The following is a 19465-nucleotide window of genomic DNA, read 5'->3' as shown; positions in this document are numbered from 1 at the left end:
CATGAAGCCCCTGACACCTGACATTCTATCGGGGAGGCCTTGGTGCCTAGGAGCTGGCCTGGCACTCACGGCAAAGCTGTGGTGTTCTCCTGTTGAAGATCAATCATTTCACAGGATGCCAGTATCAGTCACGATCATTCTGTGACTCTGACGGATCAAGACAGAAACGAGACTGCTTTAGAACTTGTCTATGAAGAGACAAAAGCAAGGTTGTTATTCAAACCAAAAAATACCAACTATCCCCCTCTCCTGGTTAAGAGGAGTGACTGCGACTTCTCTACCGATGACAGTGTTAGCCTCTATTCTTCCTTCCTTCTAGATAAGATTTATAAAGACAGCCAATTATAGAATTGTCCCCACTTAACTGTTAGCATGCGATCCAGAACAAAACCCCACTTCCTCGGAACCCTCCCCCAAATCACCTAATAGAAGCCCAAATCCTATAAGAAGTTCATTCTAATCCTCCCTTGATGAAATACCCCCCATTTCCCCATGATGTGCCTTCTCTTTCACTTCAAGGAGCAATAAATTCAACTTGTTCAACTATAGGTGTATTTCTGGTGGTCTTTGGCTGTAAGGCATTGAAAAATATATAGACACACACATACACATATAGGTATACAAGTAAGAACCTTGCCTAAGTCATACAGATTTTACTTAAATTTCCATACTCTATGTTAACATTTATATGATGCATAAAATTTAAGTAAACTCAGTATGATGTAAGCCAGATTCTTGCTTTCCTTAGGCGTGTCCAGGTTTACATATCAAGTGGACTTTCAAGAATTACTGAGTAGTCAACCCATATTGCTTTCTCTTACATAAACTCCAACAGGAATCGAGAGCAAGGGGCACTCCAAATAGGCCAGTGTTTTCAGTTAGCTTGTCACTCACAGGGTAGTTAGAACTTCAGTTGAGTCTCTGGAGTGGTGGATGGGAAGGAAGTAGAATATTGTAAATACAGGAAGAGCTTGGAAAGCACATAAGATTAAACATGGAGGGGAACTGGCTTAAAGAAGGGCCAATTCTTTCCCAACATGAATCCTTTATTGCAATGACAGGCCAGGTTGGCCAGCCAACGTGAAGCCAGCCAGGGTGAGGCCAATTGGTGGTGGATCTCAAATGCTAGGATCAATAATTTGGCTTCTCATTGCCTATTTGCAAACATCAAGCTCATGTTGATGTCTCCAGGAGCGTGAAAGGATAGAAGTGGAATTCTAGAAAGGCCCATCAGGCTGGCTGTGCTAGACAGAGACAGTGGTTAGAAGACCCAGCTTGATCTCAACTCCCAGCCCTGTCACTTACATGCTGTGACCTTGAGCATGACATTCAATCCCTATCCCACAGTTGTTCCATCTGCAAATGGGAGCGAAATGAAATGAGGAGTCGGTGAGTTAATGTGCATGTGAGTGAAGTATGTAGAACAGCATCTGACCCACTGCACTCTATAAATATTGGCCACTGTTATGATGGTTGTTGTTTCCTTGCTGTTCTTGAAGGAGGGGGAGAATGGAGATGGAGAAGCCAGCTATAAGAGACATTACGAGGGGTGGAGAGAGGAAGAGAGGATTTAGAATGCTGTTGCGGTCCACGCATGTGGAAATACGTTTGGCAATCTGTGGGGTGAGCTTGACAACAGGGAAGGGTGGGCAGAAATAAATGGGCGCCGCAGGTTAGAAGAACCAAGAGAGTTGAGAGCAAAACGCAGTGAGACTGTGTAAGTGGAAGTAGTCTGGATAAATTTCTAAGAAAAAGTACCAGAGCTTGCAGTCAGTTTTTACGCATTTCCCCATCTGCACGTATGTATGTGTACGTGTTTGCTGGGGAGTGTTTATTTTTTTTGGGGGGGGCGGTGTACAGGCTGGACTTTTTAAAAGGGATCAGGTGCCGCTGGACTAGTAGGAAATCTGCAGCCATCTTATCAACTCCTTCTCAGCATGCAACCTGTTGTTCTTTGGAGTTATGGGTATGAGGTTTGAATATGAATCTTTACAGTCCTTTGGGACATAAGAATTTTCATGCTTTCAAATTCATCACCTACTCAGAACTTAATGGGCCTTCCACAGTTACCACCTACATCCGAATATTAGTCGATAAAATCTCTTCCATCCTGAATTCAATCAAGGATTGTGAGTTCATTGATTTTCTGCCTGTCATTTATCCATCAACGAAAATTGAGTGTTAAGGACTGAAATACTAAAGGTGGACACCAAATACTTGGTGCTTGCCCTCAGTCATAGAATCCCAGAAATACATGAATAATCAGAAATCATGGTGACTACTAGGAAGGAACATACGGCATCTTGTAAAACTGTATAACAAGGGTAACCGATTTAATCTGGGTGGGGCGGGATAAAAGGTTGGCCTTCCTGAGGAAGTGATGGCTGAGCTGGGAAGGAGGTGACTAACGAATGGAGGGTGGGGAGTGGGGAAGAGCATTCCAAGCAGGGATGAGCATGTGCAAAGACGTTGAGAGGAGGGCTCTTGGCATATTTGAAGAACTAGAGAACCAATAAGGCTCTCTAAAAGCGTGGGAACGTGTGAGGAGGGGAGCGGTGTGATGGGAGGCTGGAGATGGAGTTCTGGTGTATATGGCCACCTGGGCAGCTGGGAGAATTAGGTGAGAAGGCACTGCTAGGACCACACTATATATGTCAAACCCCATGAACTCCTAGAAATGTGCACTAGGAACTATTAGTGAGGCCATCAACTCATCAACTATAGCCTTTGGCTTTGACTTTGGAGTTTTCTGTTGTCCTTCTAACCTGGACATGAATGAAGACCTTGAGTCTCATGTTCATGGCAATAACACACCTGCATATTGTTCTAACGGAGAAATATCTTAAATGAGTATGAGATAAGCTAAAAGAAGAAGGCTGACAGTCAATGCAAGAGGCAAAGAAGTGAGACACTTATAGCTACCCTCCTGCCTTATTTTTTCTCCATCTTTAGTATCCTGTGAAAATTTTGAGTGAAATACTTTTTGGATCCCTAGGGCTTGGGGAAGTTTATCTTTTTAGGGCTGTTGGAAAGACAAGAGCATTTTGGAGTGGTTTGGTAGCAATTTGTGGTCTCTTTTTGCTTTTCTTGGCAGTAGGACCTGCTTTCCCTGGCAGGGCTCTGCCCGGATGTGCTGTTGAGGCCCAGCATTTTAAGAAGAACGTCTCAATGGCTGAGGTTTTTAAGGCTCACTTCACGTTTGTATTCCAATTCACCGAGTGTTTATCCAGAAGCTTGTGGACCAGACACGACGGAGAGCTTTGTCAACAAAGAAAAAAAAAAAAGCAGATAAAATTAGGGAATAGCTTTCTCGGGTGAAGAATAATTTTAGAGATTGAATTCTCAGAGGAAAAAAAAAAAAAACAGTGTTATATTCCTGAACTTATGGTTTCTAGGAAAAGATAACTCCAAACAAAAGAGAAAGAAAGAACGTTATTAATCCTTATTTAGAAAGGGAACAGGGTGTTACAAATAAAACAGTATCCAGGTGCTAATAAATGAAACCTCCAAGTGAATTAGGACCCTTCTAATTTACTGTTTTTACCCAAAGACATAATTCAGCCTTTGATTTAAAAAGAATATATATCTGAATCTAGAATTTCAACTTAGAAGTAAATTACCTGGTAGCTATCTTTCTCTTTCTCTTAATAAGGAAAATAACTTCATAAGAAAAATACTTTTGGGATTTGATAACAAAGTCTCTCTCAGAATTATTAAGTGATTTCATAAAAGAAATGAATACAGATATTAGAACCAGAATCACAACACTGGATCTTCTGAGGTCACGAGAGCCTAGCTTGGGTCCTTGATTTGGTCCTTTAGCCAAATCATTCAGCATTTAACCACAGTGAGGTGTCATCAAGCAACGAAATCTCCCACAAAGATAAAAAAATTCTCTCCATCCTTTTGACCATCATAAAGATCTCACTACTGAACACTGTCCCAGCAGAACAAAGGGAAAGGAAAGATGCATAACTGGCATTCTTTGCCACGATTAGAAGGAACTGGGGGTAGAAATGGAAAGACCAGCAATCACTCTCAAAAAGTATTTCTGCTTTATACGGAATCGAGCTACTAAAAAAGAGACAGTCACTCTAATTCAAAATTGTATGGTTTTTATGCTGGGCATAAAGAATTTGCACCAACCCTGACATTTACCCTCAAGCCATCTCCTAGAAGAAGATGCTGACATCTAGGAATGATAAACCAGGAACTCACGATTCACCTTTTTCCTTTGTGTCCTTTCCTCTTTCATCTTTGCTAAGTAAATGGAATGAATTCACACTCCTTCCATTAGAGTTCATCAGGCAATAAGTGTAGCTAACAAATGTTTTAGTCTTCCTGAGCCTTCTACTTAATGGTGGAAACCATCTACTAGGTGGCTTCTGCCTGAAGAATGGATTATACTTCGACCAAGTTCTCAGTCTGAACTGAGATTTCTCTGAAGCGACATCTCTTTTCTCATCAGCATAGAGAGTCAGGTAAAAATAGAACTCCCTTACTTCTCTTCTGCTAATGTGTGTTAACATGAAAAGAGTGAATGAACTCAACTTGTATCTTACTGCTCCAAACACCCCTGAGAGGGATGATTCTCTTTATTTTCTATTCAGTGACCACACTGGACAGATAGAGCTACAGGCAGGCTCATCTGTAGCTGTACTGTGTTGTTGGATCCGAAGTGTTACCACTATTATCACTTCTGAGTGATGACAGCATGGCAGCCAGGAGGCTGACATAATAAAGATGACAATAGCTATCGCTGTGTGCCAGGAACTGTGCTAGTGCTTTATGTGACATCACCTCCTTTAGTTCTCCTCTGAGCCCAGTGGATGGGGTCATTGCTAGTCCCATCAATACCCAGAAGGTTAAGTGACTTACGTTCATTCAAAACGAAAAGAGGGAAAGATAGATTCCCTTTGAAACTCACTGCTCCAAATGTGGTTGAGATGAATGGTTCCCAGGCCAGTCTAATTCTGAAGGCCATGTTATAACTTCTACAAAGACCACCTTTGCATTCTTTTTTTCTTTTTAATTAACATCTTTATTGGAGTATAATTGCTTTACAATGGTGTGTTAGTTGCTGCTGTATAACAAAGTGAATCAGCTATATGTGTACATATATCCCCATATCTCCTCCCTCTTGCGTCTCCCTCCCACCCTCCCTATCCCACCCCTCTAGGTGGTCACAAAGCACCAAGCTGATCTCCCTGTGCTATGTGGCTGCTTCCCACCAGCTATCTATTTTACATTTGGTAGTGTATATATGTCCATGCCACTCTCTCACTTCGTCCCAGTTTACCCTTCCCCCTCCCCGTGTCCTCAAGTCCATTCTCTATGTCTGCATCTCTATTCCTGTCCTGCCCCTAGCTTCTTCAGAACCTTTTTTTTTTAGATTCCAGATATATGTGTTAGCATACAGTATTTGTTTTTCTCTTTCTGACTTCACTCTGTATGACAGACTCTAGGTCCATTTACCTCACTACAAATAACTCAATTCTTTTTATGGCTGAGTAATATTCCATTGTATATATGTGCCACATCTTCTTTATCCATTCATCTGTGGATGGACACTTAGGTTGCTTCCATGCCCTGGCTATTGTAAATAGAGCTGCAGTGAACATTGTGGTACATGACTCTTTCTGAATTATGGTTTTCTCAGGGTATATGCCCAGTAGTGGGATTGCTGGGTCATATAATAGTTCCATTTTTAGTTTTTTAAGGAACCTCCATACTGTTCTCCATAGTGGCTGTATCAATTTACATTCCCACCAACAGTGCAAGAGGGTTCCCTTTTCTCCACACCCTCTCCAGCATTTATTGTTTCTAGATTTTTTGATGATGGCCATTCTGACCGGTGTGAGGTGATACTTCATTGTAGTTTTGATTTGCATTTCTCTAATGATTAGTGATGTTGAGCATCCTTTCATGTGTTTGTTCGCCATCTGTATGTCCTCTTTGGAGAAATGTCTATTTAGGTCTTCTTCCCATTCTTGGATTGGGTTGTTTGTTTTTTTGATATTGAGCTGCATGAGCTGCTTGTATATTTTGGAGATTAATCCTTTGTCAGTTGCTTCACTTGCAAGTATCCTTTTCTCCCATCCTGAGGGTTGGGAGGGTTTCTCCCATCCTGAGGGTTGTCTTTTCGTCTTCTTTATGGTTTCCTTTGCTGTGCAAAAGCTTTTAAGTTTAATTAGGTCCCATTTGTTTATTTTTGTTTTTATTTCCATTTCTCTAGGAGGTGGATCAAAAAGGATCTTGCTGTGATTTATGTCATAGAGTGTTCTGCCTATGTTTTCCTCTAAGAGTTTGATAGTGTCTGGCCTTACATTTAGGTCTTTAATCCATTTTGAGTTTATTTTTATGTATGGTGTTAGGGAGTGTTCTAAAAATATGGAACGCTTCACGAATTTGCGTGTCATCCTTGCGCAGGGGCCATGCTAACCTTCCCTGTATCGTTCCAATTTTAGTACATGTGCTGCCGAAGCAAGCACACACCTTTGTATTCTTATTACAATGATCTGGGGCTGCTGCTGTGAAGATTCTCCTCCCGCCAGTTATCACCCTAAACTCCCTTCTTTTTCTAAAACCTTTTCATTTTCAATTTAGTTTCTCCAACGTCTCTCTCAGATGCTCTTGGCTTCAGGGCCGGTGTATTCTTTCCTCTAAAATAGAACACTGTACGAGGATTTCCATTCATGGTTTTCATTCATACTAAAAATAGCTCACAGTTTTGAAAAATTAGCATACTCATGTTAATTGTCTTGATGAAAGGGCCTCCAGCATCCTCTCCGTTTTATTTATTTCTTAAAAACCTTAAGGTGTTTATTTTATAGTCTTAATGATCAAGCCGAAGTTTCAAAAGACAGATCCAGACATGCTGCTCTTTCTCTGGGTCACTTGCTCCTGATAAACTTTGGACATTGAGACATTTCTCCTCTGTTGTCATCAGGAAGGGGAATGGGCTTATTTAACAGCCTTTTATGGGAAAACAGTGTAGGGCTTTTTTTCTCTTTCTATATTAGGAGTCCTCCCACCCCCCAATCGGAGACGCGATAACCAATCTCAAGCAATCTGAAGGAAAAGCAAGACGGGGAATGAATTCCTTAGAAGAGCAAATAAGAGGAGGGGACGCTTTTATCCCTTCTTTGGTTCAACTAAGCTCCTATTACGATTGGAGAAGAGCACTGAGAATTATAGGATTTAGGACTGGAACCTTTGAGGCCATCTGGTGATTTCTTCCATGGTATAAATATACCGTCTTCTAATCTGTAGCAAATGGTCTGGCTGAGTCCTCTCTGCTAGAAGATCCTCCGTGGTGGAGAGGACCCTGCATGGGGGCAACCTGTTCCGGTAATGATGACATTATTATTGCTATGGGTTGCATAGCAGAGAGGTTAAAAGCAAGGTTCTGCAGGAAGGCTGCCTGATCTCCAACACCAGTTTTGCCCCAGCTTCATTTGTTGGTCCTGCAGATTCCTTCTCCGACTGTCTCCATCCTGCTCTGTTCCTCGGGAGGTTGAACTACAAGGTCTGCATATGAGTTGTGCCAATGTGCTCTCTTGCCCTCTGCTTCCAGCTTTGGCCAACAGGCAGCCCCGCAGGGGAGAGAACAGGAGGGAAGTAGGGGTCAAGTTATTTACTCCCAGGCCCCCTTCCAGCAGGCCGCTATGGCAACAACATCTCAGTTAATGTCAGCTGAAACTGAGCACTCCCTCTGGGTTCAGGTTAGGGTGGGTAATGGTGCCCCACTGTTACAGTCTGTGGGCTCTGCACTATCCCTTAGAGTTTCCCTACATCCTTCCCATACCCTTCTAAATAGTCTCTTTGTTAAACTTTGCACAACGTACTTAATTTGAACATGCCATCTTTTTCTAGCTGGGACCTTGACTGACACAACCACTCAGTAACTGTGTAATGCTGGGCAAATTCTGTAACCTCTCTTGGACTCAGTTTTCTCCTCTGTAAAATGGGGGTAATAATAATAATATACACTGTAGAAGGTCATCTTAAGAATCAAATGAGATAATATATATATTAAGATACTTTGAACACACAGTTAGGACTCAGCAAACGCTAGGGTAATACTCCAACATAGTCTCCAACTGGGACCATGAAGTCCCAGCCTAAACACTACCTTAATTCAACCGTGGTAAGTCACTTCTCACAGCTCAGGTTAAGCCTTAAGTCAACCATCAATAAGGCAGAAAAGAAAAAAATCCTTCAGAGTAAAAACTAACTTTGAAAAAAAAAAAAGAAAACTAACTTTGAACATCCCTTACGTCACCTATCAGAGGACAGTACAGTCAAGTTTTTGGTATTCAGTCCTGCATTGTAGTTTTTATTCCTGCTAAGTCTGAGAACCTGTGGGCAAGACTTAAGAAAGGTAAATCAGCATGCAAATGTGAGAGCATCCCACCCCTTCTGCTTTTGCCATAACCATGGAATCCCTAGAGGAGACTGAGGGATGCTAGAAAATTCGAAAGTGTTCTTACTGGCTTGTAGGGTTGACCTCGTTCTGTTCTCATATCAGGGCTTTATCGACTTAATGTTGGCTGGGAGATTTGTATAGTTTGTTGTGAAGATAGAAAGGAGTTAATGGGGTTACACTTTAGGTGGCTTGAGGGGAGGCTAGATTTTCACATGGGCTCAGTGGGAAATTAAACGGGGTGTGTGCTGCTGTTCCCACAAGTCCAGGATGACCCTTTCTTGAGCACTTAAGGTGCCAGGCTCAGAGCTAAGCACTTCCTACATGTTAGTTATCCCATTTTAACCTCACGGCAACCACGAGGTGGTATTATTATGTTCTCTGGTTTTGAGATGAGGAAGCTGAACACCTCAAGTGCCCAGCCTAAGAATACAGTCTAATTGACGCCAGGCAGAATTTGATGCGTGTCTGCCTGACCCAGAGCTGAGTTTGGACCTGGCACCGAGGCAGTGTGGGAGTGTGGCTCACCCTCAGTGTTCGTATATGTGCAAACCGAGAAGAAAACTCCATGTTTTATAGCTTTTCATGTTAGTGGTCCACAATAGCACACACGTGTTTGCCTGGATAGATTTTTAAATGCCCTGTATTTGGCGAGAGGAGGGTCAGCCTGGTATCTTCCTATTGTCTTTGCAAAGGCTAAACACACCAATCTGCTTCAAGTACTCCCCAGGGCCATGTTTCTGGACCCCTTTCCATCTTTTTGAATCATCTCTAGTCCAGTGGTTCCCGATGCTGCTGCATAGTAGGGGAGATTTCACCTGGGGAAGTTAAAAAAAAAAAAAAACCCTGAGTCAGGGCCCTTCTCCAAATCTCTGGAAGGGGCCCTAGCATTATTGTTTCTAAAAAGCTCCCTCAGTACATTTTAATGGGCAGTCCATATTGAAAAGCACTCCTCCAATTTGCTTAAAAAATGAAGAATTAGTGGGAATGTTGGCAGGGCCCTCTGGAGCAAGGAAAAAGAATCAGTTCCTTCTAGTTAATGATTATTATCCAGAATTAGCTGTGGCAAATTCCACATGATTTAATAGGCCTCATCTCCAAGGGCAGCTGAATGAAAATGTCTCTCAAGTATAAGATGGGTGTCAAGGTTCCCAAACATAGTCGTTTGCAGGAAAGGTGGCAAAGTGGAGCCGCTTCTGTCTAATCTGGCCATGCTTGTTGGTTCACTGAATTCTCCCAGGTCCTGAACACTGAAAATATAATTAAGACTGTTTTTCAATTGGATGGTTTAAAAAGTGAAATCAGCTGCATTTCCTTTTCTCTGGTCTTCTACTTAACTCTGTTTCTGTACCATCAGGTGTGTTGCCCTTGGCAGTGAGGGCTAAGGAAGGTGCGGCTCCGCCCTCCCCACCTGTGTGCGGATACCGAGGAATCCTGATGGAGGTCTTCCTTTGTGCTCATTGTAAAGGGGGTTGAGGTCGTGCTGCTGGGATCATTAATGTCTAGAGAGATGCCCATGGCTTTGTTTTCCAGCTGCCACCTCGGCAGAAAGGGCAGCAAAATCCCTAAATTATAAAGAGAAAATGAGACTGTACATATTCTGCACTTGACAACTTCACATACAAAGTCACACACCCACTCTTGACAGGACTAGAGAGAAGGCAGTACCAAGCATCACACGAAGGTTCAGGAAGGTAGTTTTTCATCTACAAATTATTATAAATCACAACTAAACTTTAAAAAAGAAAATGCACAATTAGAGGTGATATGAAGGGTCCTAGGATAGATATGATATAGGTCTGGTTAATCTAATAGGGCACACAGGAAAGAGAGAGAGAGAAGGAAGGAAGGGGAGAGATGGAGGAAGATGTTTGGATTCAGATTTTGGGAAGGGAGGTGAAAGGAGGAGGTGAGCAGAAACGTTTTAAAACCTTCTATTTAGTTCTTTTCTCTTTTTCTTGTTATTTCTCTAATCTGCCTATTCACCCTTGGATATTGTGCTCAAGAAACTATCCTCCAAGGAACCTCAGATTAAACTGAACAATTTTTGAGGGTTTACTGGGCGCCAGACTCTAGTTAAGAGCTTTGCGTATCTTTTACATTTCATTTCGATTTCTTAGCTATGCGAGTATGGGAATGGTACTCCCGTTTTGCAGATGGGATGAAGAGCAGTTGAGGACTTTCCTCACAGATTATTCCACTGGAAGGTGAACTCAAGCTCTCAGATACCAGCGTCGGGCATTTAACCACGAAGCGTCCCCGCTGAGTCTCCAGCTCCCCTGGCACGGTCCCCGGGATGAACTCCGCGAGTTTCCACGTGGCCCGCTTCATTCGATCTTCGGAAAGGGGTCAGCACAGCCACGGCGCTGGAGAGCTCCTCTCCCGGGGAATAAGACTAGACAGGCGGCGACTGAGGACACTACGGGCGTCCCAGACCCCCTCCCGGAGGAGCCTGGAAAATTCCAAGGGGCAGGCTTGCACCGCAGATATCTCTCGGGCGCGTTGACACTTTGCAAATCTCTCTCTCAAGAGAGCCTGTTTAATTCTCACCGCGGCCCTGCAAAGGGAGTTATTTTGGCCCCATTTTCCAGAAGAGGAAATTGAGGCCTGCCCTCCCGGGGTGGGTGTCTGTAGGTGTCTGCCTCTTCCTAGAGATAATAAAATCTGCACGGATTTTGTCTTTATTATGCAAAGCCGGCGTGGAGGCTCGGACCCTCCCTTGACAGAGCCCATCTGTCTCTGCGCGCCGCCCCCAGGGCACAGAAGCCTAAGGCAAGCGGAGCAGAGTGGGTGAAAACGCGTCCCCACCACTTGCCTCGCCGTCTCATCGCGCCTTCCCCTACAGCGCCCCGGAGGCCGACCTCCTTTGGCTTAAAAAAAAAAACCCAAAAAGCTACATCCTCCCCAGCACCCGCCCGCCGCCCCAGGGAGTTGCATTAATATTAATCCCGATGCATAATTGAAGGCCGGAGATTTACTCGGGCCTTAGCGGGGGAGGGCGCGCAACTGGGCTGTATTTCGGCCGCGCCACTCGTGTTTTGGCCGCTTGGGTTCCGCGGGGCCTGGTACCCAGGACGTGGGGGGGTGGGGTGGGTGTGCCGTCTGTGAGGATGAGCTTGGGAGTGAAGTGAGCCGGAGCGAGTGTGCCAAGGAGTGAGGCGGGGTGCTGGGGGCTGCTCCAGGGAGGCGGGGATGGAGGGGCATCCCAGGTCTCCGCGACGTGGCTTGTGCTTCGCCCAGCGCGGGGTGACCCCGGGCCACGCGGGCTTGAGGGGAAACAATAGAGACTCCTTAGATCCTGGGCTCCTGCCACGGACGGCCCAGGCCTTCCCGGGAGACCAGCGGGGCTTCTTTGCTTGTTTGGCTAATTTATGGCGAGAGGCTGGGGGTAGGGATGGCAGAGGAGGGACGGCGTCTGGAGACGGGGGGCGAGGGGGCGGCAGTTAAAGGAGTCTCCTGAGGCGGCGGCGCTGGTGATGTCAGCTCTCGACGAAAATAGAGAGGGATCGCCTGCAAATCCCCCGCTCCGGCGGGGCTAAACCTTGCAATCCCTCCCCGACCGGCGCGGAGCCAGGGCGCAGCGGCCTCCACCGCCTCCCCCGGCGCGCACACACACCCACACACCCGCGCACGCACGCACACACTCCCCTGCACACCCACGGCACACGCACTCGCCGCCCTCCCCTGTCACCGTCCTCCGAGCCCGCGCTCCGCCACTCGCCCCGCGGCGAGCCCCACAGCAAATACAGGTGGCAGCGGCGGCACGTCGTCCCTGCGCGCACTCCCGCAGCCCGGGGGACGGCGCTCTCTCGAGGAAGCCACCCTCCGAGGTCACCGCAACGCCCCCCGAGCGCCCAGCCAAGCCCTAGCGAGGCCGGCGGAGGGAGCGCGGTGCCGAGCGGAGACGAGGCTTAGCTCCGGCTGGAGCCTCTTGCGCCCGCTGAGGCGCTAAAGGGCTTACCCAGGAGGGGGGTGGAAGGGCGGGGAGAGGCTCCCCCTTAAATACCGCGCTCGGCCACACTCGCGCGCTCACCCCGGCACCCGCTCACTTCTCGCCCGTCGCTGCCGGATTGTGCCGAAGAGGAGGGGGCGTTCCCCAGGCCATGGCATCCACAGAAGGGTGAGGGGCTTTTTCTCTGTACCCGCAGCGAAGCGGGGGGCGCGCGCGGTGTGGTGTCCGCCTATCCGGGATGGGAACAGAGAGACGCCGGCGCCGGGCCTCGGAGACGGTGGCAGAGCGATGGCCTGGCTGGGGGTGGGACGGTGGGATGGTGGTGGTGGGGGGAATTGATTTTCTTTCGAGAAGCTTGCTGCTTAACCCTTTGAAGATGCGAGAGACGGAGAATTGCTTTATTTTAATTAAAAAGGTTCGGTGGAGGTGTGAAAAAGAGTGACGAAAAATCCTGTTGAGGTTACTTTTGAGATTTGAAAACAATAAGGGATTGGGCACAGTAAGAGCGGCAGACATTGCTGAGGGAAGCAGCACTTGGAGCGCGGCGCCGGTTGTATGGTGGGGACCGGCCGGGAATGAATGAGCTGGGACCCAGGCCGGGGCGGGGCGAAGACCAGCGCGCGCCGTCTTGAATGTCAGATTTGCAGAGTCGCGGAGTAGATACCCGGGCTGCTCCGATCTCTTCTTGTCCCTGGATGGCGGAATCTCCCTGGCCAGTGTTAAGGAAAAGTGGAAAAGATTTGGGTGCTTCCCGAGAAGAGGCAGGAACATCAGTGGCTTTGGGCAGGGACAGGAGTCCCCAAACTCCAGCGGAGCGTTGACCTCCCCCCCCCCCCCACATTCTGCCCGCTGTCTTGGAGTTGTCTCCTGCCTCCCGAGGCTGCAGTTGGATGGAGAATGATCCCAGTGATAAATAAAGGGAGTGTCTTTAGCAAGAGGGAGATGGGGCTGCAAGAATCCCTTGAACACTCGTACCTCAAAAGAAGTGTCCAGAACAACGTCCCTGGACCAGTATCTCCCAGGAAACTTTCCCGGCTCGGTAGAGTCTGAGTAGGAACGAAAGACTGGTTGGGGAGCTCAGCCCTTTGGCTAATTCACAAAAGTGCACTAGATACTTGCAAGAGACCATTGGATCCATGTTAAGTGGAAAGCAAATATCAGAGGCTCCTCTGAGCACAGGTGGAAGGTCCTTGGTGCTGGAGCTTCCCAGGGCTTCTGCCTAATAAATTTTACCAACTCTGCAGGCTTGTTTTGGGGGAATAGGTCTCTAAGTAGGAGTATAGAGCGGCTCCAAAGTTAGATCTCTAGACTTCAACCTCGAGCGAAGGGCAAATATTTCTAAAACTGTCTCTCTGTGTCCAAGAGAAGGAACTCATCCCTTTTCTGGCCCCTGGAGTCCTTCCAAAGAGGGGCTAGCACCTTGTGGTTGCATGAGATTTCTCCTCTTTTTGTCCTAATGTTTCAGCAGTGTGGACCTTTTTGATTATTAGTTCTCCAAAGAGATGCTCCAGGAAGATGCTTGTGTACAAGGAGGGCGGTACATTGTGCTAACACAGATCTCTAGAATTAAATATTCAGAGCTCATATGTCTCAACCCCAGTGTCTTTGCCTGTTTAATGAAATAGTCTTTCATATTAGAAAAGATATAAAGGCATTTCTGGCTGCCTTAAGGTCCCTTCTAGATGTGTCCCTGCTTGTAAAGGCTAGGTTGAAAACATCTGTGAAAGAGATTGATGATGGCAGTCTTTCAAATCCTGCATCCTTATTTCGATGGCCAGATAGTAAAGGGAGAGGTTAAGACAACAACAAAAATCCCCAAATTAAGTGTGTTTATCTCACCTGTGTCCTAAATGAGACCTGCCCAATGATGACTCTATATTTGATTTAAATATAGAGCAGAAGTGATTCACATTCGATTAATTAATGTTGTATTATACACTCTGCATAGTCAGGAAAAGATTGGTCAAAGGAATTTGCATTTAGGAGAGGAAAGAATTGAGAACATTTGAAAGGCTGGGAAACAAATACAGAAAGAGCATGACACATTGTCACTTCAGAGCAGTTACTGATGAGCAGGTGACATTCTCAGAAGCCCTGGTCTTTCCTTTTTTCTTCTCTTCCTCTCTTCCATCTTTTCTTCCAGGTGCATTTACTCAGTACTTGTTGGGTAGACCTCACATGCTAGGCACTCTAGGGGGCTACAAAGACACAAGAGTTTGATTAGTAAATTGTTCACATGGTTTAGTGAGATTCTCTCGCCTCTTCTGATGTCTTTGGTTAATGTGCCTGACAGAGGGATGTTCGCTAAGAATCCTCAAGCTGGTTGCCTTTGTTAGCCTGTGTCTTCTAACAACGTTGAAACGTTTCCTTGAGACATGCATTGCTGAGAAGGAAGCAAAAATAACTGTTTAGAGTCTTATGCTTTCAATGTATGTATTTTCCAATTTTTTTTTTTTTTTTTTTTTTTTTGTGGTATGCGGGCCTCTCACCGCTGTGGCCTCTCCCGCTGTGGAGCACAGGCTCCGGACACGCAGGCTCAGCGGCCATGGCTCACGGGCCCAGCCGCTCCGCGGCATGTGGGATCTTCCCGGACCGGGGCACGAACCCGTGTCCCCTGCATCGGCAGGCGGACTCTCAACCACTGCGCCACCAGGGAAGCCCCAACGTATGTATTTTCAGTTCAACTCTGTTTGATCCAGAACGTTTGGGGAATGGAAGAGTGTGGCAAACTGGCCATTCTTGTCACCATTTATTTGGTGATGTAGTTACAGTCAACGGCATATGCTGATTACCAATTTTGAAAGAATTATTAGAAGCAATAGTGACATCTTATGTTTGTTTAGCACTTCACTTTCAAAGCTCATTTGTGTACATCGTCACATTTGATTCTTCCAGTAACTGTGAAGTAGGCGGTCCAATGAGGATGGATTTTAAGAATAAACTGATATAGAATGTAATGTCATCTTTCCCAAAAGATTCCAGGACTTGGCCGAACTTTGGAGTTATCGTCTGGAAATGTCAATTATCCTGGAAGAGTGTGCTAGGCGTGTCTGGAGCAGGAGATTACCAGCCTTCTCTCAAAACTTCGGCATACACTGTGCAAATTGCCTTGTGGAATATTCTTATTATCAGCCTGTGCACTTGGTCATTGCCTTTGCAAAGCATGCTCGAACACGGTCTGGTTATTTGAGGTTTCTGATGACTTGGAATCGGGATTATTAGCATCCAGCTTCTAGAAAACTCAACAGTGGACCCTTTGGTAGTTCCCAGGCCCTGAGAGGTATTTTCCTGCAAAGCAACGTCTAATTTGATAGTTGAGCATTCTGTTTTTCTGAGTCCTCAGACACAGCTAGAATTATGGTTTTGGCCCCTGATCCAAATTGGAAAGAGGTTATCAGTAGTTGGTGGCAGACGGGCTAGTGTCCATTATAGACTGAATTATGTTGGAGCATTCAGATGCTGTAGAGGCAGGCATTTTAGAGCTACGTTCTGGGGGTGGGAGACAGCTAGGTCACCATGTGTGTCACAGGTCCAAGGCGATCTATCTTCTGATAAGCTCCCAGGAGCCAAGGGGTCAGAGCGAAAGCCAAGTGTGAGGGCTTGGGTTTCAATTTGACTTAGAAAGCCAGCGAAACAGAAAACTGCTGACGGCAGAAAAACCCCACAAGAGAGACCACTGGATGTATTATTTCAAGCAAACAAAAGCAAAACGTAACGATTGCTTTCTCCCGCCCCCCCTTGGGAATGAGGTTGAGGTCAGCTGGAGGAAGATCCCACGGAATAGACTTATCAGGAAGGGAATGGAGGGCATGGGGTTTGGGGTCCAGAGGAGGTTGGTTGCACGTTGCGTGCCTCAGGCTTCACTGCAGTTTTCATTTCTCATTTTCAAGAATATAAAAATCAGCCTCCTTGGGTAAAATAAAGATGAGTGAAACTCAAATGAGAAAGCCATGTCATGTTTACTAACATGGCCTCTTGTGAGTGACTGAAAGCTTAATTCTCATGAAATAATTGCTAAATCCAAATGAAGCTTGTGACGTGGAAGAGCCGAGATGTTAAAAACCAAAAGGCATCAGAAAAAAAAAAACCAAAAGGCAGTTCTGCCCATAAGTTTCCATGGCCACTTCTTTTCTTCTTCAGTGCAACACAATGAGGGGCTGTCTCCTCAGGCTTCAGATTTCAGGGAATTGTCGGACAGGGAAACATCTTTAAGAGATGGTGGTGCTTTGGCTGCAGAAACGAGCATTGTTTAACAGCAAAGTGTGAGATTTCTGGGTCATTGTGCCATAAATCATACAGATCCAGGATTGCAAAACTGACAGTTTGAAGCTCAACACAGGTTGATTTCAATGGAAATCTCATCTCCCCATCCTCTTCCGTGGCTGTGTCACACAATGCCCAGATGTCTGGTTTTCCCCCTTTCAAAGGCAAACTCAGTTGTTTTCCATACTGATTCTTTCCCCCTTGGGACTGCCTTGCCTCTTGGAACGAACGGCATCTACTCATTTCGGTCACCTGCTATACTTATTTTCACCGAATCAGACACCCATCATTTAAAATCTTCTAGCAACAGTAGGCAAAAGAGTCATTCTCAAGATGAAATTTCAGTTTTGTTTGCATTTTCACAACGTGTCCTGGAAGTCTGAAAAAGCTCACAAGTGCCACACACCGCCTTGCTTGCTGTCTTCTCTCCCATGCCCTTAACAGCTTGTTGGGGGCCAGCAGAATGTTTCATAGCAAGGGTTTTAGTATCCAGATTACGGCAAATCTCTTTATTTACCAGATCCTGAGCTTGCTGTCTCCTCCCTCTGCCCGCCCCTCCCCCCTCCCCTCACCAAGGGCCAAGTCCTTGGAATGAATTAATTAAAGGAGTGTTTAAAAATATCTCATTGCTCCATCTCCACGTGCTCTGTCGTTGATTGGAGGCAGATGGGCTGCATATTTGTCAGTAGAATAGAGAAGGACTAGCATCTCTTTATAAATCTGTCTGGTTGGCATCAGATGGTGGCAGAAAGACAATGGGCCAGCCATATTAAAGGAGAGTAAAGACAAGGGGAGATCCTTAAACTTTAAAAAAGAACACCTCATTCTCTTAGTGCTCAGTTTTTTGTTTTTAATTTCAGTGGTTGTTTTCCAACAGTGTTGATGTTTATTTGCTTATCTTTCATTTGTGTATCTGTTTAATTTCTCGCGGCTGTCTGCTGAACGGCCGTCTGGTGTTCTTGGCCATCTTCGCGGCTGCTTTGGGTTATGGACTCATTGAGCAAGGACTGTCCTTTAAAAATGGAATGAACTCTGTTTTGGCAGTTGGATATGTCAATCTGGGTCTCTCTGAGATAGGTGGTGGTCCGTGTTAAAGACCTTGAACCAAGTCCCTGGGGGGAAGGGGGGGAGACAACTTCCGCCTACACTTACACACCCTGTATATTAGAGGCTTCATTTAAACCCTCGAGAGGACTTTCTTCTGTTACATTCGGTCAGGCGTGCCATCTGTCACTCGCTCTTTGTAATCTGGCATAGAACTCTCCATCACGTGCTCCTGCCATCCTGACTTCCCAGCCGCTGTGCTTGAAGGATCACCGAGCTGGTGGCCAAGTTGGAAGTGGGGTGAGGCCTGTCTGCTTCCCAAGCTCTGCTCTTCCCACAACACCAGACTCGAGGTGTTGGCAGCCTGTGGACTGTATGTGGCCCACAGACATATATGTTTTGCCTCACACAGGAATTTGAAAACATTTGAATTATTTGCTTATATTTAAAAAGATTTCACCTAAAAAAAATCCTGATTCTGGCTTCTCTTAAACATTGGGAAATCGGATGACAAAGGACCTGCCCTGTTGTCTTGGTACCATTTATTGAATGCTTACAGCCCTACCATTTTTTAAGCACTTTGCATGTATTAATTGATTTAATCCCCACAAAAATGTGATGCACAGGGACTCTTATTATCCCCATTTTATAGGTGTGAAAACTGAGACACAGAAAGATTAAGTAACTTGCTCGAGGTTTCACAGCTAGTGAGTGGCAAAGCCGGGCCTTAAACTCAGGCAGCTTGTCTCTGGGACCCATGGCCCTAACCACCGGCTATACCTGCAAGGTGGTGGGCGAGTCAGCTGGGGCTGAAGCGTGGCTGTCCCCTGAGACAGGGCATGTGCCTTCCAGGTTGGGCGCAGTCTTTTCTGAGACCAGTCGCTCATGCTACCTGCCTGACCCCTTACCTTTCTAAGGCAGCCATTGAGAGAGTAAGAGCTTGGGTTCCATCTTCTCAGGGTATGCCACTGCTTAGCAGTTGTGCCTACTTTTTCCTGTTAACCCCTTAAACACTACCTTCTTGTTATCCCTTTTAACTTTGTTCTTAATGAAGCGTTCCTTTGTAAATTATTGGTTGTCAGGACACCAATAGCATTGTCTTATCCAGATGCAGTGCTTTGAAACAGCCCAGGGCATGACCACACGGGTCCAACCCTTTGGAATCTTGAGCCTTGGACATGCACTTCTTAGTGGTAAATGTAGTGGAGTATTTAGCAGGCCCTGGAATTTATTCTTATGTGATTTTCAAGCCTGGCTGTTTAGGGCTGTGACTTAACTTACCCACTTTCCTAAAGCAGCTACTAGTCCTACCTCTTTAGGAGGAGGGCTGTTGTTGTTGTTGTTTGCAACATATGCAAACAGTGATGGCCGGGGAGCCTTTTAGATTGAGGAAAAATCATTCAGAGGCTGTATTTCTGTGTATTTTTAAGAGTGGCACAGTTTGCTGATCATCCAGTAGGTGGCAGTAAATGTCAGTACTTTGTCCAGACTGGGGGTTTGACTCCCTTTGGTTCTTAGGGAATCACAATTCCTACAGCATCCCGTTCTCTTTTGTTTCAAAAGTGTCTCCACCAGATATATCATTTAGTATTTGTGAGATGATTGTCATATATCAACAATGTTTATAGATATCACCATAAACAAACATAAATAGGACCATTTGTTTGAACTTATTCCAAGTCTGTGTGACTATACATATATGATTTCATTAAGTCCTTATGAACTCTTATGGAATTAACCCATTAACTCTTATGGAATATTATGCTCATTTTACACATGGA

At 45.7% G+C, this 19465-nt stretch overlaps 1 protein-coding gene and 1 non-coding gene across 2 annotated transcripts in view; one reads left to right on the top strand and one right to left on the bottom strand.

Annotated features, from left to right (window-relative positions):
- Window positions 1-6384: 6384 nt before the first annotated feature.
- Window positions 6385-6491, bottom strand: LOC132430407 (U6 spliceosomal RNA). Its single transcript, XR_009520498.1, has one exon. It is a non-coding gene; the product is annotated as a U6 spliceosomal RNA (small nuclear RNA).
- Window positions 6492-12060: 5569 nt separating this feature from the next.
- SLC1A2 (solute carrier family 1 member 2) overlaps window positions 12061-19465 on the top strand; it is a 150333-nt gene continuing 142928 nt past the window's right edge. Inside the window, exon 1 of the mRNA XM_060018714.1 lies at window positions 12061-12545. Within this exon, the coding sequence (XP_059874697.1) occupies window positions 12529-12545 (17 nt within the window). The 5' untranslated portion in view covers window positions 12061-12528. The remainder of the gene's footprint in view (window positions 12546-19465) is intronic.

Source organism: Delphinus delphis, chromosome 8 (assembly GCF_949987515.2).
Source record: "Delphinus delphis chromosome 8, mDelDel1.2, whole genome shotgun sequence".
Lineage (NCBI taxonomy): Eukaryota > Metazoa > Chordata > Mammalia > Artiodactyla > Delphinidae > Delphinus > Delphinus delphis.
The sequence above is the reverse complement of the archived record's forward strand: the minus strand, read 5'-3'. Positions and strand labels throughout refer to the sequence as shown.